This window comes from Prionailurus bengalensis, chromosome X (genome assembly GCF_016509475.1).
Source record: "Prionailurus bengalensis isolate Pbe53 chromosome X, Fcat_Pben_1.1_paternal_pri, whole genome shotgun sequence".
NCBI classification, from domain to species: Eukaryota; Metazoa; Chordata; class Mammalia; order Carnivora; family Felidae; genus Prionailurus; species Prionailurus bengalensis.
This window is the reverse complement of record NC_057361.1, coordinates 41,539,872-41,552,437: the sequence shown is the minus strand read 5'-3', so window position 1 is coordinate 41,552,437 and position 12,566 is coordinate 41,539,872. Positions and strand designations below refer to the sequence as shown.

At 54.7% G+C, this 12,566-nt stretch overlaps 1 protein-coding gene across 8 annotated transcripts; it reads right to left on the bottom strand.

Annotated features, from left to right (window-relative positions):
* Positions 1 to 458: 458 nt before the first annotated feature.
* On the bottom strand, positions 459 to 11,445 carry CDK16 (cyclin dependent kinase 16). Of its 8 annotated transcripts, none has more exons than XM_043569631.1 (17): positions 10,710 to 11,095; positions 7,442 to 7,525; positions 6,061 to 6,268; positions 5,327 to 5,460; positions 5,100 to 5,225; positions 4,946 to 5,002; positions 4,740 to 4,854; positions 3,958 to 4,052; positions 3,800 to 3,862; positions 3,424 to 3,547; positions 3,106 to 3,226; positions 2,900 to 2,997; positions 2,711 to 2,816; positions 2,579 to 2,621; positions 2,321 to 2,411; positions 805 to 882; positions 459 to 719 (listed from the first exon to the last, which is right to left on the bottom strand). In XM_043569631.1, exons 2-17 carry the CDS (start codon positions 7,445 to 7,447, stop codon positions 682 to 684), a joined length of 1,503 nt encoding a protein of 500 aa, XP_043425566.1. In that variant the 5' UTR covers positions 7,448 to 7,525; positions 10,710 to 11,095; the 3' UTR covers positions 459 to 681. The 8 variants fall into 8 exon arrangements, with proteins under 8 accessions (XP_043425566.1, XP_043425562.1, XP_043425565.1 ...); XM_043569627.1 differs by having other exon boundaries at positions 2,579 to 2,642; positions 10,710 to 11,088; XM_043569630.1 differs by lacking the exons at positions 7,442 to 7,525; positions 10,710 to 11,095 and adding an exon at positions 11,154 to 11,445 and having other exon boundaries at positions 2,579 to 2,642.
* Positions 11,446 to 12,566: the final 1,121 nt, after the last annotated feature.

Genomic DNA, 12,566 nt, shown 5'->3' with positions numbered 1-12,566 from the left:
AAATAGGGGCTGTGTCCCTGCCTTGGAAAGGCTGGGAGCGGGGCTTCATTGCACAAAATACTGTGGGAGGGCCACACGCAGGGGGTGGGGCCCAGCCATTCTGTATACAGAGATATTGCATTTAAAAAATGAAAACCTCATTTAAAATAATTAAAAAACAACAATGAATGAAACAAACAAAAAAAGGCCCACACAACATGAGGCAGGTGGGGCAGGCAGGAAAGCAGGCAGGGGAAGCCTCAGACCCAAGGCATTGTCATGTCTTGTCTGAGTCGAGATCCCCAGCCTGGGCTAGCTCCGGACCCCTGGCTGGCCATGGGGTAGTGGTCCTGGGGGAGGGGATGATGGGAAGGGGGATAGGCCTGGCCTCAGTGTGGGAGGCTGACACGGCCATGCTGTCCGCCGGCAACTACCGAGACAGAGAGAGACAGACATACAGACAGACAGACAAACCAGGCGAAGGAGCGATGAGAGCTTTGTTAGCACCCAGCAGACAGGCCAATGGGTGGGTTGACAGGCCAATGGTCGGGTGTTTGGACAGGCAGCAGGGGACATGTGGGCAGGCGAGCATGAGTCAGGCAGGTAGGCAGGCAGCAAGCAAGGAGGATACAGTTGGGGGCTGCCCTGTGAGGGGGAGTGGCATCCCTCCAGCTGCTGCCTGCTGGGGCCTCGGTCTCTGGCTTAGAACTCGGTGTCCACCACGCGGAAAGCTGGCCTGCCTGCAGGGGAAAGCAGAGCGGATGGCTGTTGGTGGGTAAGCAGGTAGGTGGCCAGGGCGGGGAAGAGGGCAAGGGCCACACCTACCTGAGTCAGGCATTGATGAAGACCGAAGGCCGGCCTCCTTTTGTAGCTGGATCTCCTTTAGTGCAAATATGGAAGTAGCTGTGGGTGGAGGACAGACAGTGGGAAATGACCCATGGGGCCAGCCAAGGACCACCTCCCACATGGCCCCATTGGGGGAATTACAAAAAGCTGTCTTGTCTTTGAGAAGTTTGACTTTTTCATCTGTCATATAATCCTTATACACAAACCAGCTACAACTAGAGAAAATGGAATATGGGCTATTACACGAAGAAGTCAGTAATTCTGTCAAGTGTGATAATGGTATTGCAATTACCATCTGTTGAGTCTAGGTGATGGATGGTGTTTGGGATTTGATTTAGATTAATCCAGTGGGGAGATTCAGGAAGTGGGCCAACATTTTGAAGGTAGGATAATGATAGTTATTAAAAAACCTCTTAAAGATACATGCTGAAATTTATAGGTGAATGATATATCCAGGATTTGATTCAAAATAATCAGAGGGAATACAGATAAAATCAGATTGGCCCAGGTGACTCACTCAGTCGAGTGTCCGACTTTGGTTCAGGTCATGATTGCACAGTTCGGGAGTTCGAGCCCCCCATCAGGCTCGCTGCTGTCAGCACAGAGCCCACTTCGGATCCTCTGTCCCTCTCTCTGTGCCCCTGCCCTGCTTGCGCACTCTCTCTCAAAAATAAATAAGCATTAAAAAACAAAACAAAACCAGATTGGCCACGAGTTGATGACCTGCTAGAGTGCTTGGGGACTTGTTATTGGGTCTAATTTTATTTATTTAATAATTACTTATTATTGACAGCGCGCATGACCAAGTGGAGGAAGGGGCAGAGAGAGAAGGAGGGAGACAATCCCTGGGCCACTGAGGTGCCCCTATGTATTTATTTTTTAAAGTAACCTCTACACCCAACGTGGGACTCAAACTCACAAACGCCAAGATCAAGAGTCCCATACTCCACCGACTGAGCCAGCCAGGCGCCCCTAAACATATATAATTTTAAAGTGTCCATATGAAAAAGTTTTTTAATCAGGTATAAAAGGAGAACACCACGTGGGATTCTGTTTCTGTACAGTACAAGGATGGGGAAGACTTACCTATGCTGTGAGAAGTCAAACTAGTAGTAACCCTTGGCAAGGGGCTGGGAATAACTAAAGGAAATAAGAGGGCACTTCGGGGGAGCTTCTCTCATCCTATTTCTTGACCTGTATGCCAGTTACATGGGTGGGTTAGTTTCTAAAAATTCACTGTGCCGTATACTCATGACCTGTGCGTTTCTCGGTATATATTTTACAAGGAAACGTTTGCTTTAAAAAAAAAAAAAAAAGAGGAAAATGATGTTACGTCTATTTTCACGTATGTTAGAAAATTCCCGTGAAAGGTAAAAAGGAACTGAAAACTAAATAACTTGTAATACACATAACATGTCATATGTGTGATCAAGGGTGTGCCCCGCACAGCCCACCCAGCATCCTGTTCCCCACAGGGCCCGCCAGCTGCACTCACTGTCAGGAAGTTTGTGGATCCGCTCCCCCAGACTGAGGAAGAATGGATGTTTCATGGCATCCTCTGCGGAGATCCGATTGCGACCTTCAAACTGAGTGGGAGGACAGGCAGGGGTCGGGGGGGTGGGGGGGGTGTATTGACCCCTTCAACAAGTAGACCTCTCTTTTGCCCCATCCCAGACCGTACCCCGGGAGCTCCCTGTCCCCGTACACCTAGAATCCCCTAGCCCCCAAGGCTGGTCCGGGAGGGTGGTCTCACCTGCAGCAGCTTAGTGAGGAGGTCAGCCCCGTCGCTGTCAAGTCTACCGCAAGGACAAGAGGATCTGCTTTAAGTTGAGTTTGGGCACTCCAGCCCCTAACACCCACCTACCCTCCCACCCACCAGCCTCACCGGGGTGCATGGCTCAAAAGGGCCTCGGCTCGATACTTGGGGTAGTTGTATGTCTTAAATTCTTCGTTGGACAGAATGCCTGGCCACGTCTCCTCAGTTGGGGTTCCTGGAAGGGAAGGAGAATTACCCTAAGCATCCACAGGGCATCCCTAAATGTCCCCACAGTTCCTAGGGCTCGTTCCTCCTCACCTAAGATACGGAAGATGAAATGCAGCTGTTCCTCCACTGTGGAGCCTGGGAAGAGGGGTCGGCCTGTGGCCATCTCATAGAAGATGCAGCCCACACCCCTAGGCAGGGAGGGCACAGTGAATAGAGAGGTAGTTGGCTGGTTGGCCATTGTGACCAAGCCACCCGCTTCACCACATGGCTCCTGCCACACTTCCACCTGTCCTCACCACATGTCAATCTGGGTAGAGTAGTCCGTGGACCCAAGCAGGATGTCGGGGGGCCGGTACCACAGTGTCACCACCTCATTGGAGTAGGTCTTCGTTGGAATTGACTTGGCCCGGGCCAGGCCTGGTAGGTTGAGAGAAGGGGCAGCTGGAATTGAGGAGGTCCCGGGCAGCCTCGGGGAGAGCACAGCTGGGACTGAGGGTGTCCTAAGCAAAGCCTGGAGAAGCTGAAGGGGACTGAGATAAGGCAGTCATGAGGAAGGGGGAGTCTGAGAGGGTAAGGCGGGGCGATCACTGGGAAGAAGGGGGAGGCCAGGGTACCAAAGTCGGCCAGCTTGAGCTCTCCTCTCTCGTTGATGAGCAGGTTTTGGGGCTTGAGGTCTCGGTGTAGCACCTTCTGCCGGTGGCAGTAGGCCAGGCCACGAAGCAGCTGGAACAGGAACAGCTGGGGACCCAGGAAGGGCAGGCAGATGTCAGAGAGCATCCAGAAGCCTGACCCCCAGCAGACACTGTTCCCCCTCCCAAACACAGACACTGAGCCCAGAGCTTTATCTCACAAAAGAGGACAAGGTCCCAATGCCCTCCAAGGGCTCCCAGCAAAAAAGCCAAACGGGAAAAGTCTGTTTCAGGGAGATTTGTGGGGTGGAGTGGGTGAGTGGGGGCCCCCTTGTGCCCCTGCTTCCTGCCCCACACCCACTTTCACGTTGTGCATGTTGATGACGTTCCCACAGTCATCCAGGTACTGCTTCAGGTCCTTGTCCTAAGGACAGAAGAGGAGACGGGAGGAAAGAGGGCCACATCCTGTGGCTCCTGGCCATCTCCCCACTCCCCACCCCCACTGCCCCCCAACCTTACCAGGTACTCAAAGACAAGGGTGAGGGACTTCTCCGTGTGGATAATGTCATGTAGCGTGACGATGTTGGCATGTTTGAGGTCCTTGAGCAGGGACACTGCAGGGAGCATGGGGAGGAAGGGATGGGGGAAGAGTCAGGGCCCCACCCACCCTCAGGGTAGAGGCGAGGAGGACCAGACAGGGACAAGCCCAGGGTTTCCTTCTTTCCCTGTGCAGCCTGAGGTGGTGGCTCATAGCCACTGGCTCTATCCCACCCAATGCCAGGAAGGGGTGGCTCCATGTTCCGGATGTGGACACTAAGGCTCAGAGAAAAGTATGGAGCAAGGACCTGGGATTGCCACCCCAGGCTTACAGGACACTAGATCTTCACAACCGGTTTTTGCTTTCCGGAAAGGGGTTTTGCGTCAACCCTCAGTACAGAGGCCTGCAACTTGGTGCGAAACTCACTTTGCACACATAACTTCTACACAATTCAAATTCATCCTGCGTGATATTCTGACTAGAAATTGTTGTCAAGTAAACCGGTGAGCACTTTCACGGGTGCTCTCAGACCCAAAGCGAACACCCTGCTGTATAATTCTTGGTCTTTTCTCCAAACGGGAACAGATTTCTGGTTACCTTGATCATCATCTAGATATGTGCATGATGGGCACTTTCACGTGAAGCCCAGAGTGTCAGGAGGGAATGCCCCAACCCCCAGTCCCTGTTCCTACTACAGGGCGTGTGTGTATGTGTCAAGAGGTGAGCCTGGAAAGCCTGGGACAGCCTTCCTGTGTGTCTGTACCTTCCCGGATGGCGGTGCAGGGTGCCCCTTCTTCGTGTTCCAGTCTGATCTCCTTGAGTGCCACAAGGTTGTCCGTGAGCTTGCTTTTGCCTTTGTAGACGGTGGCATAGGTACCCTGGTGTGTGAGGACGAGTGACAGGAGAGGAAGCTGCAGGAAGTTCTCAGTGACCCCCATCCCCACCATGTGCCTGACGATGGTCTCTCACCTCTCCCAGCTTGTCTAGCTTGATGTAGGTCTCCAGTTTCCCAAAGCCAATCTCAGACTGTGGGGTAAAGGGGCAGGTTGAAGAAGGCTCATAGGAGGGGACAGAGGCGGGTGGGCAGTGAAAGGAGGAGAGAACAGGCACAGAAGACACTCACCAGGCTGACACGGCGGAGGCGGCGGCTGAGGGGCTTGTCGAAGATGGGGCTATTGAGGGTCAGCTTCTCAAGGTAGCCCTCAGGCAGCCGGATGTCGGCTGGTAGTGATAGGCGCTTGTTGATGTCCTAACAGGCAAGATGGGTGAGAAACGGGACCATGAGCTCCACCTCCCCACATTTAACCCTCTTTTCTAGCCCCACCACCAGCCAGACAGGGAGTTAAGCACCTCAGTGGAGATCTTGCGTGGGGGATGGTTGCGCATGCGCACCCTCACTGGCGACTGCACCTCATCGGAGGACGTGGCTGAAGCCTGGTCACTTTCCCCATCAGACCCCATCTTCAAGTCCTCGTGTACAATTTCTGGTAGTGAGGACAGGGGGAGGGCAGACCAGTTGAGGGCTGAAGCCCCAGGACACCCCCTCCTCAACGTAACACAATCCCCTGATCACACACGTACACACAAACCCCCAGAACAGCCTAGAGTCCCTCAGGGAGAGGGTGGCAAGGCCCAGGGAGGTTCAGACAGGTCAGGACAGGTTGAACGGGGGATGGGGGGGGCAATAGTCACCCAGTGGAGCACCCTGTTTCAGGGGTGAGCTGAGACTGGGGATGGCCCAGGACCAGGAGGCAGGCAGCGGCACAGTAGCCAAAGGCCTTGAGAAGGCAGGCCCAGGGTAGGCAGGCACCAGTAGGCCTGAGGGGGGCCATAGCAGAGCGCAGGAGAAGGGCAAAGAGAAGGTTGGGGGCAGCTGCAGCAGGCAGGGCACTCTTCCTCCCCGAGGCCTGGGCACAAAGCCAAGGAAAGGGGCACAGATAGAGAGAGCGTGTGCGGAGAGGATAGCAGGGAAGGGGGAGAAAACGGGAGAAAGGAAAATGGAAATAACACAAATCTAAGGGGAACTCGGCTGGGAGGTGGCACCTGGGGACCAGTCTGGGGGCAGAAGTGGTCAGTGGACCCACCTGGTGCAGAACTGAGAGGGCCCCGTCCAGAGCGAGGTTCCCCAGGAGCGGCACGAGTGGGTACCTCTCCGAGGTCATTGCCGCCACCACCCCCACTCTCATCCAGGCCTATCTGTTCAGGGGCACCATTGGTCTTGTCCACACCTCGGCCCCCTCGGAGTGTCATTGACAGCTGCCGCTTGATCTTCTTCATCCGATCCATGGCGACCTGAGCAGGGGGTATAGATGGCAATGGATCCCACATTAGCACTTGGCCTGACCACCACAGGCCCCCTAAAACCCAAGGTTTACTGAGGTATACTGACATGAACTTGTGTCAGTATCCACCCAACCACTATGGAGCCCTGGAACCACTCAGGATTCCTGTAAACCTGGCATAGATACGGACCTTTGTCAGTGCTTGCCCACCTACAGCCAGCCCCTGGGTACCCTCTTCCTAAGTAGCACACCTGGGTATTGAGGCCTGGGTGGCTGGCTGAGGGTAAGGGACCAACTGGTGAAGTGCTGGCCCGTATGGGGGCAGCCTCACTGTGGGAGCAGAGGCCTCCACAGCAGGCATTTTCAGGTGCGGCGGCAGAGATGTACCCATCTGTAGATGGGGCTCGGGGCTCGCCCAGGACCGCGGGGCCACTGATACGGCCCCGGGCACGCCCGTAGAATGGCATTTTCCGCCGGCACCAGCCCCACATAACCCCCAACTGCCTAGGCAGAATGCTCCCCACAGCCACAAGGACCTTCGCGGCGTGCCCAGCAACCATCGTCACGGTGATTGGTGGACCACCCCACTGGTCTCCCCAAGTGAGGGGTGCAGGAGAAGGGAGTCCTACCCAGACCCAACCACTGGCTAGGGTTGGGGGGGGGCTCAATGCACACCAGCTGTCCTGAGGACTGCTCGCAAGGTTCGATCAGGTTGGGACCCTATGGGTCCCACCCACATTTTTACAAGCCAGGTCTCATTTCTCCTCTAGTTGAGAGTGCTCATCTCCCTTATCACCCTGAATAAATGTCCCAGTCCTCAAGGGTGGCCCATAAAGTCTTACCCTATTCATCCCTATTATCTCTCTGGCCTCATCTCCCCTTCAATCATTGCTAGTTGCTGTTCTGCAACCACACCCAGCAGTCCCACCTCAGGGCCATTGCACAGGCTGTTTTTCCTGGTACCTGGACAACCCTTCAAAATAGGTCATTCCCTCACCCTCTTCAGACCATTGCTCCAATATCACCTTTTTCATGGATAACCCTCCACAAATAACCCTATTTAAAATCTCAACCATACCGAGCTCCTTCACTTTGTCAAATCATCCCCCCAGCACTATCACCTCCTCAGAAATGACACCATCTACTTATTGGTTTCTTTATTCTTAACTGTCTGTCTCCTCACCGCCATAACTAGAAGATCAGCTCCGCCAGGGTAGATTTCTGTCTGTTTAGGTCACGGCTAGATCCTGAGGACCTGGAACAGTGACTGACACAGAGTAGATGCTCAAAAAGTGCTTATGGCAGATATTAATGAATGGGGGGCTGAGGGCCTAAGACCAATCTCTACCAGGATGGGCAGGGTAAGTCTCTGCTATTCGTGAATAACTCCAGAAAAGGTGGCCCAGGGACGCTGGCATCGGCAAGATGACCTAGATGGGGCTGCTGGAGGGAACAGGGCCACCAAAACGCTTAAGCTGGCCTTCTTCTGCTTCCTCCTGGGCTCTAGGCCAGCAAGGTGGGGGAAAGACCTGGCCTAGGAACCATCTGGACTCGCAGCAGGGCCTAAGATGGCCCTGGGCCCAAGGGAAGTGGAGCTAGATAGGAGGTGGGAGGATGAGGCTGGGGCTGGATTCGAGGAGAGAAGTGGGTCATCTGTTACCTTGAAATCAGGTGCTTACCCCAGTGGTCCCTATACCTTACTTCCACCTGCCTGACCTCACCACCACCCCCAGGAGGGGAAGAGAAACCAGTGTAGCAGAAAGACCCCAGTAAAGTGGATGAGGTCTGTTCAGAGAACCCAAGATAACAACAAAAATCCTGAACCAGTAGGCCAAACACTGGACCTGAAGCTGAAGAAGAAGCATGGCCAGCCCCCAAAGGCAGTCTCGCCTCCATGGTACAAATACCCAGTTGCTTTGCCTGTTGTGGCAGGAAATGGGGGATCTAGGGGCAGGGGTAAGCAGGACTGGACGGAAGATGAAGAGGGAGCCACAAGGAGCCATGGGTCCATGACCTCTAACTGGAAACTCCAAGGGCTGGACATGTTCCAGAGTTCAGTTGTTTTGAGGATTTGAGGAAGACGGGACACAAATTCTGTGTATCATGCAATATTCCCATCAGGGGTGCCCTGGGCAGACCTTTGGGAACAGAGACACTTGAACGTTAATATACAGTAAAACTTTTAAAGATTATTATTTCCATTTTCTGAGCTTTTTAGATCCCAGAAGAGTGAGGGATGGAGCAAGAAACTAGACACACAAGTCCACTCAAAAAAGGGCATTTTGTCCTTCCTGACCTCCGAGGTCACACACCCATCCTCGGAATACTCTCACACCCAAGGGCACTCATCAGCGCACACCACACTGACCACTGAGGACACAGTCATTACACTCTAACTCCCACAGAAACACACCATCCTCATCTGGTTCAGACCCCCATAAGCACACACTGGACCCTCAAGTAGGCCTCTCAGCATTTTAACTATCAGCACCTGCAATTTTCCCACTTATTTCTAACCCCCATCAGCATACGAAGCCCCAACAGAGAACAAAACTCTTAGCATACGCTCGGACCCCTCTAAGTTAACTCTTACTGCCACATTCTTGGGCGCCTCCCAGGTCCAGCTGCCTGTTAGCTTCTCCAAAGCACTCACCCCCATTAACACACCGTTCCCCATGCATGATTCTGACCCCTATTAACATGCACTTGGGACCCTCTGTGGCTGACCCACATTAGCACTCACTGGACTTTCACACTGCTCTGAATCTCATTAACACAAAGTGAAACTTGCCAATCCCTGACCTGTTTTTGCCCACACTCAGACCCCTCCACAGCTAGAACCATCATTAAACACACATTCTTGTCCTCCCACTACCCTGTGCCCACCACCTCCCATCAGCACAAGCTGGACGTTCACTTCACCCTGACCTCTATTAGCACGCATTGAGCCTCACACACTGTGTGTCCCCATTAGCACACCCTAAACCCTCACTCAGCCCCATTCTCCAGGGATACACAAACACACTGCTCTATAATGGTCTGACCCTCATTAGTGCACACAGGTCTTCATCCAGCCTGGAGCCTCATTAGGACACAGCCCTACATGGTTCTAATCCACTTCAGCACACCTAGACCATCACATATCCCTACTCATTTATTTCTCTTTGCTTGAACTCCCGCACAGCTATAATGCCTGTTGGTTCACACTTGAATCCCTTCACAACCTTCCCTGATCCTCCTCATTGCACCCCACGGACCCTCAACACACCCCAGTCCCCTGTGGACACAAGCACACACTGTCTTCACAAGGTTCTGATGCTCACCAGCATTTTCCGGACCCCGTACTGCCCTGGCTCTTCCCCCCAGTGGCACACGTTTAAGCGCCTCCAAGGCTCTAAGCCCATTTTAACGGTCCCTAGAATTTCATATATACCTGTCCCTGAGCGCATCCAGTAGTCTCACATCCCCTGTCCTCACGGACATGGACACACACACACACCCACACACACTGATCTCACACCATCTTGATCCTTAATATACTGGACCTCTCACAGTGCTAAGGCACTTCCCTCACCACCGTGCCCTCCCACCCCACATATATCCACAACTTCTGATACCCAGTAGCACAGATTCGGGTCTTCCACCACTCTGTCCCCATTAGCATATACTGGGCCTCATCCTACCCAGACCTTTATTACCACATGCATGTACCCTCTACGGCTATGATTCCCATTAGCACGTTCTCAACACTGGACTTCTTCCACTACCCTGACCTCCACAAGCGCTCTCTGGACCCTCACACACCGCAGTCCCTCATGGACAAATACACAGAATTACCACCACCCTGACGCTCATTACCACACACAGGACTTCAGAGCCCTGATCCTATGAGCACACCTCCTGCTATCTCTACCACCCTATCCCCCATTAACACACACGGGGTCTCTCCACACCTATAACCCCGTTTGCACACCTCAGCATTCCTCTGGCATGCTCTCCCCTATCACACACCCTTGGGGTCCTACACACACACACACACACACACACACACACACACACACACACACACACCCCATTAGCACACGCTGGGCCTCAAGCCCTACACAGCGGTTAAGACTTATTATCACATGCTCCGGCCCCTCCACCGCTCAGGCCACTAGCAAACCTCGAGCCTTTCACCACCCATTTCCACACTCTCTGGTCCCTTGATCACCCTGCTCCCAATTAGCACCCACAGGACTGCCCATCCCCAGCTCCCAGACCGGGCCCAGGGCGGGGCCAAGGTCAGGGAGGCCCAGAATGACCCCCCGCCCCGGTGCACTCTGGGAAATTCGCTGGGGGAGGGGGCACATGCCAGCGGTGCAGCCCAGACCCCTAGGCACCGCCCGGGGTCTGAGTTGGTTCTGCAGGAAAAGGGCAGCCCCCACCCCGTGTCTCGGAAACGCGCTCACCGGCGGGGGCGCGCGAGCAACCTCAGCGCCGCGGGGCCGGCGCGGCGGCGCCTGGGGCGGCGGCCCGGGCTGAGGCCGCGCGACCTCCTTCTCCTCCTGTTCGCCGCAGGCGCCCGTCCCAGTAGTCTTCGGCCATGGCTGCTGGGCCCGGGCCGCCGCCGGCTGAGGAGGAGGAGGCGGCGGCGGCGGCGGCGGTGGCTGAGGCGGAGGCGGCGTCCCGCTCAGCCGGCCATGAGCTTGGCCGCTGCGGGCGATGCCCCCGGGCTCGCTGGTGCCGGCTCGAATCCGAGAGCTCACGGCGGCTCGCGGCTCAGAGCCGACCGCTTGCGGAGACGCGGCGGATCCCAGGGCCGAACGCCCAATGGCCCAACCGCCGCGCGCGCCGTGCTCCGCGCATGCGCACGCACGCGCAGCAAAGGCTGAAGTGGGAAGGAGGGGACTCACCTCGGACTGCCTGTACCAAAAGACCCGTCCGCAGCGGGAGGGGGCGCAGCCATTGCGCGCCCACCGGGGAATGTGGCGCCAGCCCTGGAACGGCGCCAGGGGGACGTGTAGAGGTTGTTTAGTACTCAGTTCCGATCTTGCTAGAAGTTTGCTAGCGCCGAAGTGGGCAGCATTCAGTAACCAGCGTGCCGATCACCACTTGGTCCCCCTACTTGGTCTCATTTGGTACATCCCCATGGTGGCAAACGGGACTTTTGCAAGGAAGAAAAAGATGAGGCAGTCTGAGTCCCTTGAGGTGCCTCAGCAGGCAGGAATTTTAAATGCTCGCGAGAAGATGACTTTTCTAGGAGAGGCGGCCTGGAGAATCATTGGCCTTTTACCACCTTAGATAGGACACAGTCTAGCCCCGCCCAGATGTGCTCCCCCACCTCCCCGCTCCCTCCGCTAGCTCATTCTCAGTGTGAACGTGTGCGGCCCCGCCCTTTGAGGTTGTCGCCCAGCCAATCAGATTTGCCCCCTGGGGTGAGGCTGAGCAAGAATGAAGGGCGTGGCCGAACTGAAGAGGCGTGATTTCACTGTTCTCCTACCACGCCTCTGCCCGGTGTTCATTGGTTTTCACCACAGGGGGGGCGGGCACTTCTTTTTGTTCTGAGTTCCTCTCTCACTATAGGCCGAATATTCCGCAAGGTGATTGGTCAAAGGAATGTTCAATCGCCCTCGTCCCGCCTCTAGCCCCTCCCATCTCCCTCAGCAAGACTCACGGAGGTGGAGCCTAGGCTGAGAAAAGAAAGGCGGACCTTTAGAGGGAAGGGTGCATTACTGCGCATGCTTGGGACTTTGGGTCGAAGAAGATCTCTTTGCCACCTCACGCGAGCTTTTGCGTATGCACCCTGGATTGGGTTTTCTTTCTTGCCACCTCTCAACTACCTCTTGCCTGCCAGAGCCCCGCCCGTGGCTCTCCCCAGGTCTGCGGTTTTCTGTTTTATTTATTGGGCGTCTGTTGTGTGTCAAGCACTGCCAACAAAACTAATCCCTCAATTCCTCTATGCCTGAAAAACTCCTACACTATCACCTAGCCCAGCTCAAATGGCGGCAGCTTTTGGCAGGCCTTTCTGGGATATCTTTACACTGCACCCCAGCCCAAAGCCAGCTTCCCCGCCTCTTCTGGGCTTCCTTTTATAGCAGCCTTGGTCACACTGGTTAGAGTTTTCAGTAAGTTTCATACTAGCGAGAATTTACAAGAGCATGATGGGAGTGGAAATACTTGAGAGAGGCAAAAGTGCACCTCGGGCTATAGGATCAGGTCCCTCACTTCTCTGACCTCATCCTCATCTACCCTTCTTCCTCGCACTCCACTCCAGATGTATTTCTTTCCTTCTGTTTCTGAATAAAGCAGGCATAATCCAGCCTCAG